The 19,599-nt window shown below is 41.2% G+C and overlaps 1 protein-coding gene across 1 annotated transcript in view; it reads left to right on the forward strand.

Annotated features, from left to right (window-relative positions):
* Positions 1–19,599, forward strand: part of LOC130706589 (uncharacterized) — a 133,299-nt gene that overhangs the window by 103,996 nt on the left and 9,704 nt on the right. Inside the window, exons 6-7 of the mRNA XM_057539228.1 lie at positions 5,768–5,832; positions 10,612–10,724. Coding sequence (XP_057395211.1) covers positions 5,768–5,832; positions 10,612–10,724 — 178 coding nt within the window. The remainder of the gene's footprint in view (positions 1–5,767; positions 5,833–10,611; positions 10,725–19,599) is intronic.

Here is a 19,599-nt window from a genome sequence, read left to right on the forward strand (position 1 = left end):
TTTAACCAGTGGTGGGGGGCAGGGTTGATACAAGTTTCTTCTCATTATTCCTAATACCAGCTCACCAGAGTGATGCTTAAAGGCAAGGACAGTTATGCTAATTTTTGCAGAATAATTTTTAATTCACAAAAACCATTAATTCTAAGACTGAAAAGTTGTATGTGAGATAAGCGTATGGTTACTACATCCACAAGCAAATTTTTACAGCCCTGGGACATTATGATGCCCTTAAATCCTCTTGGAACAGGGTGAAAGTTAAGCTGCATTGAGGATTTCTGAATTGCTGATACTCTGATATACCATAGTTCTTTTTTTTTTTTTAATTTTATTATTTATTTATTTATTTATTTATTTATTTATTTATGGCTGTGTTGGGTTTTCATTTCTGTGCAAGGGCTTTCTCTAGTTGCGGCAAGCGGGGGCCACTCTTCATCACGGTGCATGGGCCTTTCACTATCACGGCCTCTCTTGTTGCGGAGCACAGGCTCCATACGCGCAGGCTCAGTAGTTGTGGCTCACGGGCCCAGTTGCTCCACGGCATGTGGGATCTTCCCGGACCAGGGCTCGAACCCGTGTCCCCTGCATTGGCAGGCAGATTCTCAACCACTGCGCCACCAGGGAAGCCCCCATAGTTCTATAGTTCATCTAAATTAATAAAATGAGATTTAAAAATCACATTCAAAATTGAGCAAAAGCCAAACTAACTCTTTTCGTATTAATTAAATGATAATAATGAGAAGTATGATTGTCCCTTTCATAAAACATACCAAAATTATATGTTAGATTACATTCACTTAGCACAAAATGTCTTTCAAAAATAAATTGTAAGCACTAAACAATCTGAGGGCTACACCTGCACAGTTTTAGTTGCATATCTGCGTGTACATGACTGACATCCCTGACAGCTTGTAATTCATGTTTTAAAAAATGATTCAGTATTTTAAAAGAATATAGCAGAAGGATAGCTTCTTATGCCTAAATCACCTGTTGTGCAAGGTCCTCACTCTAGTGCATTTTACACAATAGGGTTTTATTAGTCATAAACCATGGCTGACACTCATAAGCGCCAGTGTAAATGGGGAGAATGAAAATAAAGATGGGGCCTGAGAAACTGAGCTATTGTGAGCCAAGGTCCAGGAAGCAGACTCTCTAATAGCTTATTGGGTGTCTAGGAGCCAACAGAACCTTCTAGATAGTCTGTATAGGAAATCATCTAGCTTTCCCAAACTACATACATTTGGAATTAAAATTCCATTTGCTGCCAGTATCATTGTAAATGGGGGAGTAAGTCCCCCTTGTAGGGTCTTTAAGGGCCACTGCAATATTTCTGCAGAAGAACTTACAGGGTTTATTATACTCACAGGTCCTAGAGGAGAAGACAGGGCGCACCTCACCATTCAGCAGCCACCTAGCAGGTGGGGAGTCGAGAGAGAGTGAGGACCTTGGGCAAGTCTGGGTGGAGCAGAAACAAGGCTTGAGGAGATTTCATTGTTTCTTGGAATGTCTAAGTCACAGTCGGGGAGGGCAAAAAGGGAATGTTGCGGCAGGAACCAGCCTGGGCACACCCACGCACCTGGTCCCCTGGGTGTTGAGGCAGCAGGAAAATAGGAAATTTAAAAAAAACTTTACAATCCAATCATCTTCACTCTTTATTCTCATTTTCAACCTTATTTTCCAAAATATACAATCCTTAGTTCTCCGAAAGTTAGGGAGAGGAAACTGGCTTCCTATTAGTTAACGGTGATGCAACACTGAAACACTGGACATCCTGCTGAGGTTTCCATGGTGTCCGCTGGGCTCTGCAGCACCCAGCTCCTGGAACTTTTCAGACTCCTCAGTGAATTCATTATTGTTTAAAAGAAAAGAACACCCCGTCTTTCTGTTTTTGTTCCTTCTGTCACTGTTTTTATTCTGCCTTGCCTCATTCTACAAACCATCGGCCATGGAACTCCTGTATAGTTTTTCATTGTACGTAAAACACCAATACATCTTCCATCGTGGAGGTAGTCAGGGCAATCACTGTTACCTCTCTTTTGCACAGAAAAATGGAGGTTCATGGAGATTAAGAGATGTATACAAAGTTGGAATCACAACAGGTCAGGAACTCTAATTTAGTTCTTTGGACTTAAAAAAGTATTGTTTTCTCCACAAATTCATCACTGCCTCACTAAGTTTATATGTGCAGCAAACATGGACAGAAGGCTCTTAGGTCTGGGCATTCATCACTACCTCCAGGGAGGGAGCCCAGGGGCAGCGGTGCTGAGAGCTCTCACTGCCCTCAATCTCCCCCTTTGCTGCCCTGAGCTCAGGTAGGACCCTGCGGGCAACTCATGTGGTCCCCCAGGGCTCTCCTAATGGGTCCAACATTGAAGCCAGGACACAGACCCCATAGGGCCTGTAAACTGCCTGCCCATCTGCACGAGGATGACAGGCAGACTCAGTGATGGGACAGGCAGAGCCCACACAGAAACAGTAAGGAAGTCACCTGCTCCTCTGTGCTTCATTGAACCTTTGAGAGACAGGCACGGAACCGAAAATGCCATCCTTGTATCAGGACACCTACCACACTTATGTCACTTTCAAACACAAAGTCAAAGAGACTTTATGTCACTCAAAAACACAAAGCAAAAGCTTCTTCAAGACAGGAGGTGAACAGGAGAATTCTATCTTTGAATATTCCTACAATATTTGTAGTGAGTATTTAACATGAAAAAAGTAGTCAAAGTATTTTTCTTAAAATCACCTCCTATGCAGCTATAAAATTCTTTAAGAAAAATAGTCCAGGATAGAAATATAATAGAGACTGCACACATTCATGAATTTATCTGCCTCCTAACAAGTCCAACTTGTGAAGTGTAGAGCATTTTATATGCTAGAGGCATAATTATAAATCGCTAAAATACCCGCTTGATCACACTGCAGTACATTTTCATTGCTTTACTTGAATGCTCACCTAAGATTTTTCTCTGAAATGTACTCAGAGCAGAGACAGTTATACAATGAAAGTGAGAAATTGTAAGAGCATAACAGTGTCTTAGAAATAGTCCATGTAGAAACCACTTACCCCAGCACTATCTTGCCACATGTTTTATGTTCTGTCCACAGAGCCAGCCCATGGCAGCTCATAGCAAGGCGGTCAAAGAGAGTGTTCTGTCCTTTCTCTCTTACCTACTCAGATATCAACATTTTCTCCTGCTCTTTCTGTGTCAGCTGCTCTCAGGTGAGAATAAAGGAGGTGAAAATGTGAGCTTTCCTAGGAAAGCTCTGCCTCTGTCTCCCATCCTCTTCAGAGCCTTACAGGGCGCCTGCTGGCAATTGTGGTTCAAGTAATATTGTTGGATGAATAAACGGATGAGAGACCCTGACTTAAAAGAGTCACTTTGTTGTACAACAGAAACTAACACAGTATTGTGAAGCAATTATACTCCAATAAAGATCTATTTTAAAAAATAATTAACTAATTAATTTTTTAAAAAAAAGAATGCCACAAAGGGTAGTTCCATTTCAGAAAGACACTTCTTAAGATTGAAAAGTGTTTGAGATTCACAGTAAATCAATATTTCAATGCCATTGTGGCCCCTTAGACACTATGGGGAAGACTAGAAGGGATATTTTGAAAGACACTGACCATTTCTAGTGTATTTCAAATCGTACCTCATGGTTTGCCCAGTGATTATAAATTTGATGCTGTTCATCATATAGTCCTTCTTTATAGTGAGGCGAGCGGGGGCTACTGTTCGTTGCAGTGCGCGGGCTTCTCATTGCGGTGGCTTTCTCATGTTGCAGAGCTCGCGGGCTCTAGAGCACAGGCTCAGTAGTTGTGGCGCACGGGCTTAGTTGCTCTGCAGCACATGGGATCTTCGTGGATCAGGGCTCAAACCCGTGTCCCCTGCATTGGCAGGCGGACTCCTAACCACTGCCCCACCAGGGAAGTCCCTATAGTTTGTCTTCTATAGACCTTTATTCATCTGTACTAGCCTGTAGTAGTCAGGTGTTAAGTTTAAAGCATTAATTCTGCTATCTTGCTTTTTTAGCATTTTTGTGAATGAGATAAATCTTTGCTTTTACTTATTTATAAAGAGTATATTATATTATATTATATATTTGCATTTCTGAAATTTTTATAGCTAAGACATGATAAAAACATGGGAAGATCTGCTAAACTAAAATGGGGAATTTTCTTCTGAAACTTCGATCTAATGTCTGTGAAATAATCCAGAAGAGAAGTAATAACAAGCAGTTTTCTTTATAAACCAGGGAACATCAGTGAACTCTTCCTTGCATTTCAACCAGTCAGACTGATTGAATTCATATTTAGGTGAGAGTGATTACGCTGTCGAGACAATTAAGTGAGGTGATCTAAGCCAAGTGCTTGGCTCAGGGCGTCATTTATGGGAAGCTCTCCACAAACACACAACATCATTATCATTATTATTTCATGAATAATTTGATAATATATTTGCTCCTGGCTTGGATTCTTCTCTCTTGGATACTTTTGCTAGCACAAATTTTTTTTTCAATTATTGTAAATTTCACTAAATTTTGGAAACTGATGATCTTTTGTTGCCTAATGGTAAAATACCATCGGATTCTGATTTGAAATGGTACATAGAAAAACTCCTCTCTCATGCAGTTAAGAAGTGATTAGTTAGCAGTGTGCAAAACATTCAGGTAGAAATAGTGCCTCCAGGAGTCTCTATTTCAGAATTCCCCAGATAAGGGTCAACTCCCTACTCCCTCATGTAAACCGACATGTTCATGTTACTGTAGCATGGTTTGTCATCCCGTTGGTTTGGAAGGAAACTAGGATGGTAGAAAGAAATATGCAGAAAGATGCAGTCCAACTTAAGTAGAACCTGTTTTTAAAAAGTGACCCTGTGATACTAGCCCATTAAAAGCTCCCTTAGAAACCTCTGACATCCCCAGGGTCAAACGTGCCTCATTCAGTGGCTGTTTCATTATCTCAGTCCAGTGGGTGTCATCCTAGGCACAAGCTCCACCATCACCTTTATTTTTGTTCTTCACTCTGCCCAGATCAGAAGCTGCAAGTTGTTAGGGAACCAAAAGTGCAGCCCCACTAGAAATGGGTAAAAAAAAAACCCAAATGTTTGTTTAGATGATACTATCTATCAGAGCTGGAGAGACACGAAGCCGATCATGAGAGAAGAGTCTCTGCTGTATATTAATGTGAACTTTTCTGGAACAACATGCTCTCTTTAGCTTTTCCACATGTCTAATCACTAAGAGCTTGTCTAGCTACATGAGAATAACAAAACCAAAAGCCCCACAACTGCCTAGAAGCTTATCAGTATCAGAAGGGTACATCATTTTAAGTCCATTCAGTATAACACCATGCAGCTGTTAAAAAAGAATGAGCAACACTGAGATGTTCTGACATGGAAAGATCTATAAGACTTGAGTGGTTTAAATGGAAACAGGAGGTTGGAGAATAATTTGCAAAATATGATTCCATTTCTGTTAAAATGCATGAAGACAGCTCATGAGTGCACAGATTAAAAATATGTATGACTATGATGGTAAAGGACTAGAAACACATCCACTGATGGTGACCCCTGGGAAGACGGTGGGCAGGTGGGTAAGAGATGATTTACATGTTTTACTCTGTACACTTAGTCTTGGAATATTTTATAAGAATGTGTTGATGTCTATAAAGTAAATAATAAGAGCAGATACTTAGCACTTACTATGTGCCTGGCACTGTTCCTCAAAGCATGCTTCTGAAGTGAATACTGTAATCATTTTACAGATGGAAAAACCGGGACACAAATGGGCTGAGAAAATTGTCCAAGACCCTCCATTTAGTGATTGACGGTGAGGTAAACAAATTTATGCAATAGCATAAAGAGGGTTGGATCACATGAGCTCTAAGATCTCTCTTATTTTTTTTAAACGTTTGTTGTTGTTGTTCTATTTTATTTTTGGCTGTGTTGGGTCTTTGTTGCCACTCATGGGCTTTCTTTAGTTGCACCCAGCGGGGACTACTCCTCGTTGCAATGCACGGGCTTCTCATTGCAGTGGCTTCTCTTGTTGCGGAGCACGGGCTCTAGGCATGTGGGCTTCAGTAGTTGTGGCCCACAGGCTCAGTAGCTGTGGCCCACGGGCTTAGTTGCTCTGCGGCATGTGGGATCTTCCCGGACCAGGGCTCGAACCCGTGTCCCCTGCCTTGACAGGTGGATTCTTAACCACTGCACCACCAGGGAAGCCCTCTAAGATCTCTTGAGTGATCATGTCTCAAAGGGCTAAGAGGCTGGGCTATGGATTCAGATGTCCCTTGTTATAATCCAGCTCTGAAACTGGCTAGTTGTTCACCGGGGGCAGGTAACTGAGTCCTTCTGAGCCAGTTTCCTTATCTGTAAAAGGTAGAGTAGGCACTGCCTCACAGCATTACAGGTGAGGACATATAGGGAGGAATGCCTAGAGACCTAGTTGGACCCTCAGAGTTGGTTTGGAGATTATTTTAAGCTCAAAACATTTGGGAATCAACAGATGCAGAAAGAGCTTTCCTTATTTGGCTAAAAGCAGACATTTCTGAGAAATGAGGCTTCTATGATTCCCTCTTCAAGACAGGTCTACTCCCAGGAGAGAAATCAAGAGTAAACCTACCACAAATCCCCTCTCTGGGGAGATTCGCATAGAAGAAGGAAAGACCCCTTGAACGTGCAGACACAAAATAATCACAAAATTACTTATCTTTCATTTATTCTTCTAAAAGAATCGAAGTCCTTTCTTCCACTTTCCTTTTCTCTGCTAAGTTAGATATATAAACCTCTAACTTTAAACATTTAGTGAGATAGTTACTTCTCTTGTTAGCTCCCATATATATGAATAAACTTCTTCTCCTGTTAAACTATCTTTTGTCATTTTAATTTGCAGGCCCCTAATTACTAAACCTAATAGGGCAGAAGAAAAGTCTGCTTCCTGACACTAGCAATTGGTTGGTGAATGATACCATCATTGCCTGTGACTCTGAAATCACAAGATCATAGATTAATCTGCATATCTAAAGAGTCCAACCTGTACTCTGAGGTTAAAAATGAGATCATCAAAGCATACTGAAGTATGGATATAAACATTTCGAAATGATAAAGATCTGGCTGTACACATAACATGTTTCTTCAATTCTGTAAAATTTTATGTAGGTGGAAATTTTACTGCAGAAACAAACTCAAAGACTGAAATTACATGAATAGAATATGGTGTAGCAAAATTTAGAGCTGAGCAAATGTGACATATAGTTAACGAGATGCATGCTTTTTATTATGTCACATTTTAATTAAAAATGAATGGTAATCAGTTCACAATAGTGACTTCAGTTGATCCTGCTTCTAAATGGTTAAAGCAAAAATAAGCTCCTGATCTGCTCTTCAGAAGATGAACTATGGCCATGGTAGATCTTTTTCTCTTTCCCTTTTGGAAGAGAAAAGGGGAGGGTGTCCCCAGGTGACAGGGACTGGAGTCTTGTGGGCCCAGCACACTTCCCTGTTGGGAAGAGGAAGGAGGAAGTATTTGCTTACATTTCCCCCAGTGCCTGGAACCTAAGCTGCAGCTTCCCTAGAACATTGTTAATGATGAGAAGGATCTCATGGCAGAGGGATGGTGGCCGCCATGCCTAAACCAGGAACCTGATGCCTTCCCTGTCTTAGATTGTGGAGTTTCCTACCAGAAAATCTGAAAAGAAAGGATTTATGGGAAGCAGTAAATGCAGAAGTAAAAGACAATTTTTTTTTAAGCAGATATTCATTTTTAATTAATTAATTATTTATTTATTTTTGGCTGTGTTGGGTCTTCGTTTCTGTGCGAGGGCTTTCTCCAGTTGCGGCGAGCTGGGGCCACTCTTCATCGCGGTGCGCGGGCCTCTCACTATCGCGGCCTCTCTTGTTGCGGAGCACAGGCTCCAGACGCTCAGGCTCAGTAGTTGTGGCTCACAGGCCTAGTTGCTCCGCGGCATGTGGGATCTTCCCAGACCAGGGCTGGAACCCGTGTCCCTTGCATCGGCAGGCAGACTCTCAACCACTGCGCCACCAGGGAAGCCCAGACAATTTTAATAAACCATAAAAATGGTTAAGTTGGTGCTGGGGGAAAGAGTGGCTTCTGTGTTCTTTAAAGTTTTCTGTACTATTTGAATTTTCTAGCCAAGTGTGCCTATGTCTATTATTTATTTTTTATGTCACCAGGGATTTTCTGACTAGTGAGACCACAGACTACATTTTTTTTATTGTTATTTTCTATCAAAAAACAATGCAATACATACCATTTTTAAAAAGGAAACAAAGAAGAATTTCTAATCATGCATCAGTAAAAAACAAAAGAGCACAAACATACATATATATTTTAACATATTGAGCAGATCAATATGTTAAAATATATAAATATTTGCATAGTGACCTGAAATAAATAGATTATTTAGTCATAGACCTTTTCATATGCATTCTATAATAAGTCTTCTGAGAGATGAACTGTAATCTTTCCATGCAGAACTTTGGAGTATCTGAGATTTTGCCCTATTTGCAACAAGTTAAGCTGCCGTTTTCCATGGATGCAGGTAGAAGACAGAAGACTTATGGGTCAGAAACAAAGGACTCTATTACTTACTTGGTTACTCATAAACCACTGCAGCCAGCATGGGCATCCGAATATTTGCCTTGGTTCTCCTTGACCCTGAGTCACACAGGGGCTGTGTGGACAGGCCCAGATGGATGCCTGCACGCACAGTGGGTTATAAGACAAGAGTTCAGGGAACCAGAATCTTTTGGGAGGTAAGCATGCTTGCCCTTACCTCTGGAAGAAGACATTATCTTACAAGGCTGTTTTCTATCTAAACATCCTTGGCAAGATAGCTGAGAATAAAGGGCTGTCGGTGCTTCTGTTTGTAAGATGTGCAGAAATGTGAGAAACCCATGGAGAATTGTCTTACCTCTGCTCTGACTAACACACAGCCTTTTACTTTTCTTAGGAAATGGCAATTATATGTTGCAAAGGACTTATTTCACATTTACTTAAACTTAGTTTTCAAGTATATATTTCTTTGTCCTATTCTAAGATTAACCTCTCTTGTGTAAGAGTTAATTTTGAAATTACAGTGTGAACCGTATGACCCTAATCATTTTGGTTTAACAGTATTGCTAACTCAAATTTAAAATGCTGAGAAAAAAGCATCTCTATTTTGTCACTAAAACTACCAAAACAGCTTTAAATACACAATTAGTTTAAAAACAGCTGTTTGATCTTGACATATTTTTTTTAAAGAGCTTTTTGATGTGGACCATTTTTAAAGTCTTTATTGAACTTGTTACAATATTGCTTCTGTTTTATGTTTTGCTTTTCTGTCCCTGAGGCATGTGGGATCTTAGCTCCCTGACCAGGGATTGAACCTGCACCCCCTTTTGGAAGGCAAAGTCTTAATCACTGGACCACCGGGGAAGTCCCGATCTTGACATATTTTTAAACATATTTGGCTAAATCCTATTTAAGTTAACACTTCCTCTGAACTCGGAATTGTGACAAACACTGTAAGAGAGCTACTATTTTTTGCATAAATGAGAGCAAAATCTTGTGGTAGTAAGTATGTTTCCCTTACAAACATAGTGTAGGATAAATCTAAATATTGTGATTTGAGAAGAAAATTTTGAATGGAGGAATTTTTCATTCCACTGTTGCAGGATTGTCTACTTTTCCCTAATATTAAAATGGACAGTTAGCCTCTTGAAAGAGGTTAAAAATCCATACGGAATGTCTCAGAAGGGTTTAGTTGTTCAGTGGCTTTCACTCTTCCTCACAAATTATTTAAAAATGGAATTTTTGTTCAAGATGTCTACCATTAGCGTGAAATTTATTTTCCAGTTTTATTGAGACGTAATTGACACATGACATTGTGTAAGTTTAAAGTGTACAACATAATGATCTGATGTATGTATCTATTGTGAAAGGATTACCACAATAAGTTTAGTTAACAAACATCACATTGTTACACATTCTTTTTCTTGTGATGACAAGTGTGAAGTTTGATGCTTACCTGGTTCTCTTCTTTTGGACTTTGGCAAATCTAAGAATTAATCCTACCACACATAGCCTATACTAGTCTACCCAAATCTAACAGTTAGTAAAGACATTAACACATTTATCTGTTTGTATGTTTTATTGAGCACAAGATAATAATCTCATTCTCAGAAGCAATGAAATCACCGAAAGAGCCAAATCTTGAGAAAGCCTCGTAGAGTTGCCCTGTTACTAGATAAAGCGCTTGGAATAGATAAGTATGTTGTGTCACGCGTCTTCCTGTGACCTGTGATTGTTACTTGAAAGTGTGGAAATGCAGAACAGATCTGCTGTTATTATGAAAGGCCCATCTGTGACAGGTGGAAAGGAGGACGCTATGTTAAGAGCTTGTTCTGTGCAGTTCTCATGGAGGTGACTTGTGTCCTATGGGGAATGTCTCCAGGCTGCATTCCACTCTGGGTTCTTTGCCTCTGGCAGTTCTCCGTGATCACTCCTGTATTGGGGTCCCCCACGCCACTCCCAGGCTCCATGATTCACTGGAAGGACTCATAGGAATCAGCCTAGGGTTATATTCACAGCTGTGATTTCTTACAGCAGCAGGACACAAAGTACAGTCAACAAAGGAAAAGGCAAGTGGACCAAAGTCTGGAGGGAACCAGAGGCAAGCTCCCTCGAGTCCTGTGCCAGTGGAACCACACAGGACACGCGTAAGTCCTCCAGCCATGAGGACAACATGTGTGAAATGTTGCCAACCAGGGGAGCTTAGCCTCAGCCTAGGAGCCCAGGCTTTTATGGGGGATGGTCATGTAGGCACCCTCTCCCTGGTACATATCAAAATCCCAGATTCCAGAAGGAAAGCAAGTGTTCAGCACCAACCACATTGTTTGCATAAACATCTTAGGCAGCAGTGAGCCACTCTTCTCAGTTCTGGGAGTGGTGAAAGCCCTCCCAAAATTCAGGTGCCTAGACACCAGCAAGCCTTTCTCAGGATGGTGACTCAGGCCTGCGATGTTATCACTGTTATCTCTTTTGGTTCTGATTTTTTTTCTTCCTTTCCTTCAGTCTTTCTTACCTTCCATCTTATATTCTATTATTTTAATAAGATGATCTGATTTAACACCCTTAGTTTCTTACATGAAAATACCAGCATGGTCCTGCGCTAAGGTGGACAGAACACACCAAGTCCTTCTGAAGCTCTGGAGGCTCTGCTCCTGAGGAGGGCACGACCAAGGCCCTTCATTCATTACCTAAGAAATGGTCATTCCCTAGTAAGGCGCTTAATCTGTCACATTTCAAAAATAAGTGATGCCACATTTCAAAAATAAGGACTCAGGGTAATTTCCCTGAGTCCTTAAGAGAGAGTGATGACTCATAGAGGACGCCTCTGAACTGGCCCTCTCTATAGGAGAAAACAAGGAGCCTGCACTAGAAAGAATGGAAAGGCCTAGAAATGACCAATTGGCCCTGAAAATTGAGTCAGTGAACAAGTGTCTGTTAGGCACGGACGGTGTGGAATGTGGTTAAGGATGGTCTGAGTTAGCCAGGAGGTACCATCGTGGTCCTTCTCAGACACATAGTCTTCCGGGAATTCAACTGGCAGACACAATTAAACTTGAAAACTTCCTGAATTTCAACAATGCCACCGAGTGCCTTCTGCTTGCCAGAAGTAGACTGGTCAGTGATGGTCTGAGGAGAAACTTAAACTACTTTGGAAATAAGGCAGACTTAGAGAGTGGTAGCGAACACGGCACCCACCCAGCATACAAACCTTGTGAGACCCTGAGGGTCATGAGTATAACGGATTGTGGCTGAGCCGTAAGGGACTCACCGATCCAAGTCACTCAGCAAGGCCACCACAGGCCAATCCAGAAGCTAAGAGTATTATTTTCCTCGGGCTGCAGTAACAAAGTGCCACATTCAGATGGTTAAACAACAGAAATTTATTTTCTCACAGTTCTGGTAGCTAGAAGTCCCAGATCGAGGTGTTGGCAGGGTTGGTTTCTTCTGAGGCCTCTCTCCCTGGCTGACAAATGACTGTCTTCTTGCTGTGTCCTCACATGGTCTTTCCTCCGTGTGCACACTTCCCTGGTGCTTCTCTGTGTCCAGATGTCCTCTTCTAGTAAGGACACCAGTCAGATTGGATTAGGACCCACCCTAATGGCCTCCTTTTACCTTAATCACTTCTTTAAAGACCCTTTCTCCAAATACAGTCACATTCTGAGGTACTGGGGGTTAGGGCTTCAACATAACAGTAGGTTAAAGGAATTCCCTACCATTTGAAGTAGTTTAATGTTGAACTAAACACATATTGGTATCACTTTAAGTCAATGGAACTTCTTAATGAGAAATCTTCCTAAATTTTGTACAAATGACCCAATTTGCATATTACTATTTTCAACATATACAGGAGGCCACTGGGTTAGTGCTATTCTCCCAGTAGTCCTAAAACAGTCTAGACTCACAGTTAAATACTTTAATTCCTTTAATTTCATTACTTTATTTAATTCCTTGAAGCTGCTAATAGAATATGCCCACTACCCAGCACTCCTTTGAGGCATTCCTTAATAACATTAACCATACTTCATTTTCTTCTTTTGTGTTACTCTTGAAGTTTAGAAGCCAATTCATTTGTCAGAACTTTTATTTGCAGTGTTCTAGTATTGTTTTCAACAGCCATATATTGATTTTGAGACAGGCTGGGACCTGGGACCCTTTGCTGGGACCTGGGGCCCTTTGCTGCAGTGTTGCAGTGCTTGCACCTCGACACACCTCTCCTCGAGCAACAAAATAACAAACTGTATGGGACTAAAAATAACGACGTGCACGCCCAGTTGGGGCAAATTCTGGACAAAAGATACAAAGAGACCAAAAAACCCAACTGCCACTTTTGAAGATCCCAGAGCAAAAGCAGGGTACTGCACGTGCCCCCTGCACACAACACCACCTAAGCGGTGGGCAAACCACCTAAGCCACCCTTCTGGCCCGACCCCTGGACACACCCCTGCCCTCACGCCATATAACAGGGGTCCCCAACCCCCAGGCCGCAGCCTGGTAGGAATCAGGCTGCACAGCAGGAGGTGAGTGGCAGGGGAGCGAGTAAAGCTTCATCTCCTGCTCCCCATCGCTCACATTACTGCCTGAAACATCCCCCCACCCCACCCCCTGCCGGTCCGTGGAAAAATGGTCTTCCATGAAACCGGTCCCTGGTGCCAAAAAGGTTTGGGGACCACTGCCATATAAGCAGCAAGCTCGCCCCCGCTTAGGGAGCACGCAAGCAAAGGAGCCTGTTGTTTGTTCTCGCTCCCCCTTGCTGCAGCAGGGGCCCCAATAAAGCCTTGCCTGAATTTCTTGTCTGGCCTTTGATCAATTTTTATTGTTTAAGGACGCCAAGAACCCTGGTCGGTAACAATTTCAAAATACGGTCTTGATGTCATTGGAAGTAATTTTTTTCTGACTTTTTCTCTGTTTTCAACATCTTTGCCAGCAAAAGACATGTTCCCAGATGTCTTCTAAAATGTTTTCTTCCTGATCTTTTAGAAAGATTGGGAAAGAAAGAGTATTGAGAAACTTGAGCTGTACCTTTGCTGCACAGGAAGGGTGAGCTGTGTTCCATCCTAGATTAATATTTCAAGCAGGAGGGAAAAAAAAAAGTAAAAGCCTATAACTTTAGCAATGTGTTTGAAAAATACTTGATTTCAATAATGTTTCTATCATGCTTACGTTGCAGCTGTCTAAACAATACAGATAACAAAAGCATGTCAATTAAAAGCAGCATTTAGGACCCAGTTTCACAGATCTGCATTGGCCCTGGGTTTCGGTTTATTTCAGGGCCAGGCGCTGTGAGTTCCTGTGTGGTGTAGTTGTGCTCAGCCATGGGGCAGGTGGGTTCCCTCTTGCTGTAGGAGAAGGTGGTGGGACACACGGAGATGGTTATCTCTTTCTGCTTTTGACTCTCCTGACTTGCTTCCACCAAGAGGCCATAAACCCAAACTGGAAATACTGATTAAGTGCATACTTTTTCCAACACATTGACCACAACTTGAGATTTTCATGGCGGAATATATTACATAAATGTCTGGAAAGCCAATATTTTAAGTGCACTTTAGGTAGATGTTTGCTTACTTTAATCAAGCAGAAGAATAGATTATTCTTTTACCTTCAGGAACGTGTTGAGGTAAATTTATCTACAGAAGGGAAAACTTTAGAGTTCACCTGGTACAAAGCACCCGCATCCGGATAAACTAAGGTTGTTACCGAGTCCAAGCTTGCTGTGCTTGCTGCACGACAGGCCAATAAATCAGAGATGACGCATTGAGGGAAAGAATACGACTTTATTCGGAAAGCCAGCAGACCGAGAAGATGGCAGACTAAAGTCTCAAAATAACCATCTTATCGGGGTTTGGATGCCAGTTTCTTTTATAGCACAGAGATGGGGAGGAGATGAGGAGATAAAGTAAAAGGGCCATTAGTTTTGCGAATATCCCCTGGAATGGCCAGCCTCAGGGAGGGGATGTGTTAATTTCTTTTTAATTGCAGCCATCCACAGGTGGACAGAGTCCGTATGTTTCCCTGAACAAAGGCACTTTGGTTTAACATTCAGGCAGAGGAACAGGGTTCCCCCGAGGCAGGCCATTATGTACAGACAGTATCCTTTTAGTGAACAAAAGCAGCGGAAGGCAAAGGTTAAAGTAAAAGAAACAGATCCAACGTGTAGTCAGATTTGGTTCTTCCCTGTAACAAGGTCTCAAAGAGTGACTCCCTCCAGGTCACATATAATAATAATATATATAATAATAAAAATTATTCTGGTAGAGAAAAGAATGCAGAACTCTAGCCACTCTAACTCCTTAGTTAAAAAATGAGATTTATTTGCAGGATAAGAATGATGCTGCTATTAAAAATAATAATAGCAATAGCAAGTTTGAAAACTTTCACGTGGACCTATTCAGGTGCTTCATTGGCATTTAAGGCCTTCTAAGTATCTGTGCTAGCCTCCTTCAGGTCAGCCTGTGTTGCTGGGAAACTGCTTTTCTCACTACTCTCTGGACAAAACTCTGGGTCTAGTTTCCATTATTCCGTGGAGTGTTTTTAGATCCCACCCGTTGTTAAACACACACACACACACACGCACGCACGCAGGCGCCCAACGTCTTGCCTGCGGGCTTTCTCCCTTTTCTCTGATTCCCAGGGGTACTTACTGTCTAGACCCTCATTTCCACATTTGGTCACATCCAGTCCTGGGAGACCTGACTGCTTTGTGTTTCTTTTTTATACTTCATGCTCACAGTGCTAGACCCATAACAATAAATTTTGAATAACGCTGATAAGTTGGAAGTACTTGGCCTTTATTCATCTAATCTCAATTTTTTGTAAGGTCCTTACGAAAACCGCACTGTCTATGAGACTTTGGACATTGGCTGGCAACTGCTCCGAATCTTCCCCAAAGAAATGCTGAAGAGAATCCCTTAGAGCACCTTGAGCGAATTCTACCCTCGAGACTCTGCAAAGCATTAGCTGCTACTTATCGCTGGCTCGATGCTCTTGTGAAATACTGGTTCTGTTTTCTTTATTCCTTTTGCACTCCCCCATCCCCACCTTTGTGTTGGAGTTTACTGTGTCACCCTGTAATTAAAAACAAAGAATAGGTAACATATTGTGCCAGTGTTGCAATGTTTTAAACTGCTAACAGACTTTAAAATATCCCCTGTTCCGAAAACCTGGAACTACAGTGCTTTGTTTAAAGTAGCTGAGGGTTGGAGGTGAAGTTTTCTTACTGATGTGTGTATTCGTACGTAGTGGTGTAGTTAGCTGCCTAGTGTCCTCATTATTTGGGTCTCTCAGACCTTCCCTGTCCACCCCCTCCAGAGTATCACTATCTGAAGTTACAATGCTTTGATCTCCAAACTAGGGACAAGATAGGGTCTGAAAGACGCTTCCTCTCCGAGCCGAGACGCTTTCCTGAGCGCTTGTTTTTAGATTTTGGTGTGCCTCTGGGTCTGCTCTAAGCAGATGGCTTTTCCTGTCCACCTGCTGTTTCCTATTGAATGAATAGGTTAGAAAAGGAGTTTCCTTTTCCTCTTTGGTGCGGATCAGTTTCAACTCCTGTGTCTTACTGTTCTCCCTCCCTCTGAGTAACACAGAATCATGCAGCTTTTGCCCAACTGGCATTGATCTGATAGTAGTGAGATGCCCTGTCTTGATGATCCCTTACTGGGTTTCCATGCAGAGGAATCATAATGAAAATAATTAATAGAATTGTTGGTTGGCAAGAGTTGGGATACAATTTTTGAAGAAAGAAAAAACCTATATCGGTTCTACATTCGGACATGCTAACAGTGGTTTTAAGTTTCTAAAGTGTTGACCGGATGCTAAAGGCAAGGTGGGGAAGAGAAAGCTCTTCTGTGTATGGAATCTTTTATATATATATAAATCTATGGATATTTTAAACTCTGTTAGATAGCAGCCTTTGGAAAATCCCCTATTTGGTCCTGCTTTCTGACCTATCTGCCTTTTCAGGGTAATCTTGTGGCACAAGTGATAGCATTTAAAAGCTTTAGTCTTTTAATTCCTCCTCCTTCCTGCTGCGAGCCCTGAGCTGTCTTCTGTGCAGTTCTGACATGTCTACTGTTTGGTCTCTCTGTGTTCTTTGTTACTTGGGTGCAGTAGCAACTTCTCTGTGCATTCCATCTTTCTTTCAAGTTGTGTAAAGTTCTTCACTTTTTTTCTCTGAGGGTATAGGGAGTGGGGGGAGTCAGCATGATTATATTTTAATGTAGAAAATGTGACCTGGATATAAAATGAAAATAAATATTAAATTAAATGGAAGTTACCTAAAGTGACTCAAGCAATAGCAACAAGCAAATATATAATAATGCACCTCTCTTTGAGTGACAGTTTTGAACATCATAACCAGTATTGTGAACCAGCCCCTTGATTCACAATATTATGAACCATGTCCCCTTTACAGGGCCATGGCCCATGTTCTGTACCCTCTGCCTTTTAGGCTGCCCTTTCAAGCTCTTTTCAGTAATACCTCTTCCAACATATTGTAGTTTGATCCAAGGTTGAGAGTTGCTAGGGTGTGGGGTTGTTTGTTTGTTTATTTGTTTGTTTTGCGGATCGTTAGTGGCTGTAAGTTCTCTGAAACTTGAAGTTTTGATTCAGGGTCCACTTAGCATTTTCGAGAGTTACTAAGGTGTTTTATAGCATTCTTTGTTTCAGACATTCTCAGGACCTCTAGAGCCTGTCTGCCATGAATGAAAGAGGGTAATAAATAGAAAATGAAATACATACTGAAGCAAGCCAAAACTTGCTTCAAATAAAATCTGAACTAGATGGTCCAGTATATAAAGGAAACATACTGGTTAAAGCACAGGGATGTGGCATCACGGTGGCCTCCCATTTCTTTCCCCTCTTCAACTCAGAGTGACATTTAGGAGATGGAGAGGAAGAGGCTCAGTCATAGCAAGAGTAGGTAGACCTGTGTTCTGATTCTGCTGCTGCCACTAACTGTATGGTCTTGCTTAGTCATTTAAGAGATTTGTGTTCCTTTTCGGGTTATTATAAGGACTAGAGATTTTGCTTTTTATATCGCTTTTTAACTTATGTAAAAAAAAACAGTTTGTTGTATTGGCATGTGTCTATTTCTGTATTCTCTATCCTATTCATTGAACTATGTATCTATCCTTCCACCAATACCACACTGTCTTACTTATAGCTTTACAGTAGGTCTTAATATCCTCTAACTATATTCTGCTTTCTCAAAATTGTTTTACTTATTCTGGTTCCTTTGCCTTTACCTTTTGTTCATACATTTTATTTTTTTTTATTTTTTATTTTTTTAAACATCTTTATTGAAGTATAATTGCCTTACAATGGTGTGTTAGCTTCTGCTTTATAACAAAGTGAATCAGTTATACATATACAGTATGTTCCCATTTCTCTTCCCTCTTGCATCTTCCTCCCTCCCACCCTCCCCATCCCACCCCTCTAGGTGGTCACAAAGCACCGAGCTGATCTACCTGTGCTATGCGGCTGCTTCCCACTAGTTATCTATTTTACATTTGGTAGTGTATATATGTCCATGACACTCTCTTACCCTGTCACATCTCACCCCACCCCCTCCACATATCCTCAAGTCCATTCTCTAGTAGGTCTGTGTCTTTATTCCCGTCTTGCCACTAGGTTCTTCATTGCCTTTTTTTTTTTTTTTCCCTTAGATTCCGTATATATGTGTTAGCATACTGTATTGTTTTTCTCTTTCTGACTTACTTCACTCTGTATGACAGACTCTAACTCCATCCACCTCATTACAAATACCTCCATTTCATTTCTTTTTATGGCTAAGTAATATTCCATTGTATATATGTGCCACATCTTCTTTATCCATTCATCTGTCGATGGACATTTAGGTTGCTTCCATGTCCTGGCTATTGTAAATAGAGCTGCAATGAACATTTTGGTACATGACTCTTTTTGACCTATGGTTTTCTCAGGGTATATGCCCAGTAGTGGGATTGCTGGGTCGTATGATAGTTCTATTTGTAGTTTTTTAAGGAACCTCCATACTGTTCTCCATAGTGGCTGTATCAATTTACATTCCCACCAACAGTGCGAGAGTGTTCCCTTTCCTCCACACCCTCTCCAGCATTTATTGTTTCTAGATTTTTTGATGATGGCCATTCTGACCGGTGTGAGATGATATCTCATTGTAGTTTTGATTTGCATTTCTCTAATGATTAATGATGTTGAGCATTCTTTCATGTGTCTGTAGGCCATCTGTACATCTTCTTTGGAGAAATGTCTATTTAGATCTTCTGCCCATTTTTGGATTGGGTTGTTCGTTTTTTTGTTATTGAGCTGCATGAGCTGCTTGTAAATCTTGGAGATTAATCCTTTGTCAGTTGCTTCATTTGCAAATATTTTCTCCCATTCTGAGGGTTGTCTTTTGGTCTTGTTTATGGTTTCCTTTGCTGTGCAAAAGCTTTTAAGTTTCATTAGGTCCCATTTGTTTATTTGTGTTCTTATTTCCATTTCTCTGGGAGCTGGGTCAAAAAGAATCTTGCTGTGATGTATGTCATAGAGTGTTGTGCCTATGTTTTCCTCTAAGAGTTTGATAGTGTCTGCCCTTACACTTAGGTCTTTAATCCATTTTGAGTTTATTTTTGTGCATGGTGTCAGGGAGTGTTCTAATTTCATACTTTTACATGTTCCTGTCCAATTTTCCCAGCACCACTTATTGAAGAGGCTGTCTTTTCTCCACTGTATATGCTTGCCTCCTTTATCAAAGATAAGTTGACCATATGTGTGTGGGTTTATCTCTGGGCTTTCTATCCTGTTCCATTGATCTATATTTCTGTTTTTGTGCCAGTACCAAACTGTCTTGATTACTGAAGCTTTGTAATATAGTCTGAAGTCAGGGAGCCTGATTCCCCCAGCTCCATTTTTCGTTCTCAAGATTGCTTTGGCTATTCGGGGTCTTTTGTGTTTCCATACAAATTGTGAAATTTTTTGTTCTAGTTCTGTGAAAAATGCCAGTGGTAGTTTGATAGGGATTGCATTGAATCTGTAGATTGCTTTGGG

This window comes from Balaenoptera acutorostrata, assembly GCF_949987535.1.
Source record: "Balaenoptera acutorostrata chromosome 6 unlocalized genomic scaffold, mBalAcu1.1 SUPER_6_unloc_1, whole genome shotgun sequence".
Taxonomy (NCBI): Eukaryota; Metazoa; Chordata; class Mammalia; order Artiodactyla; family Balaenopteridae; genus Balaenoptera; species Balaenoptera acutorostrata.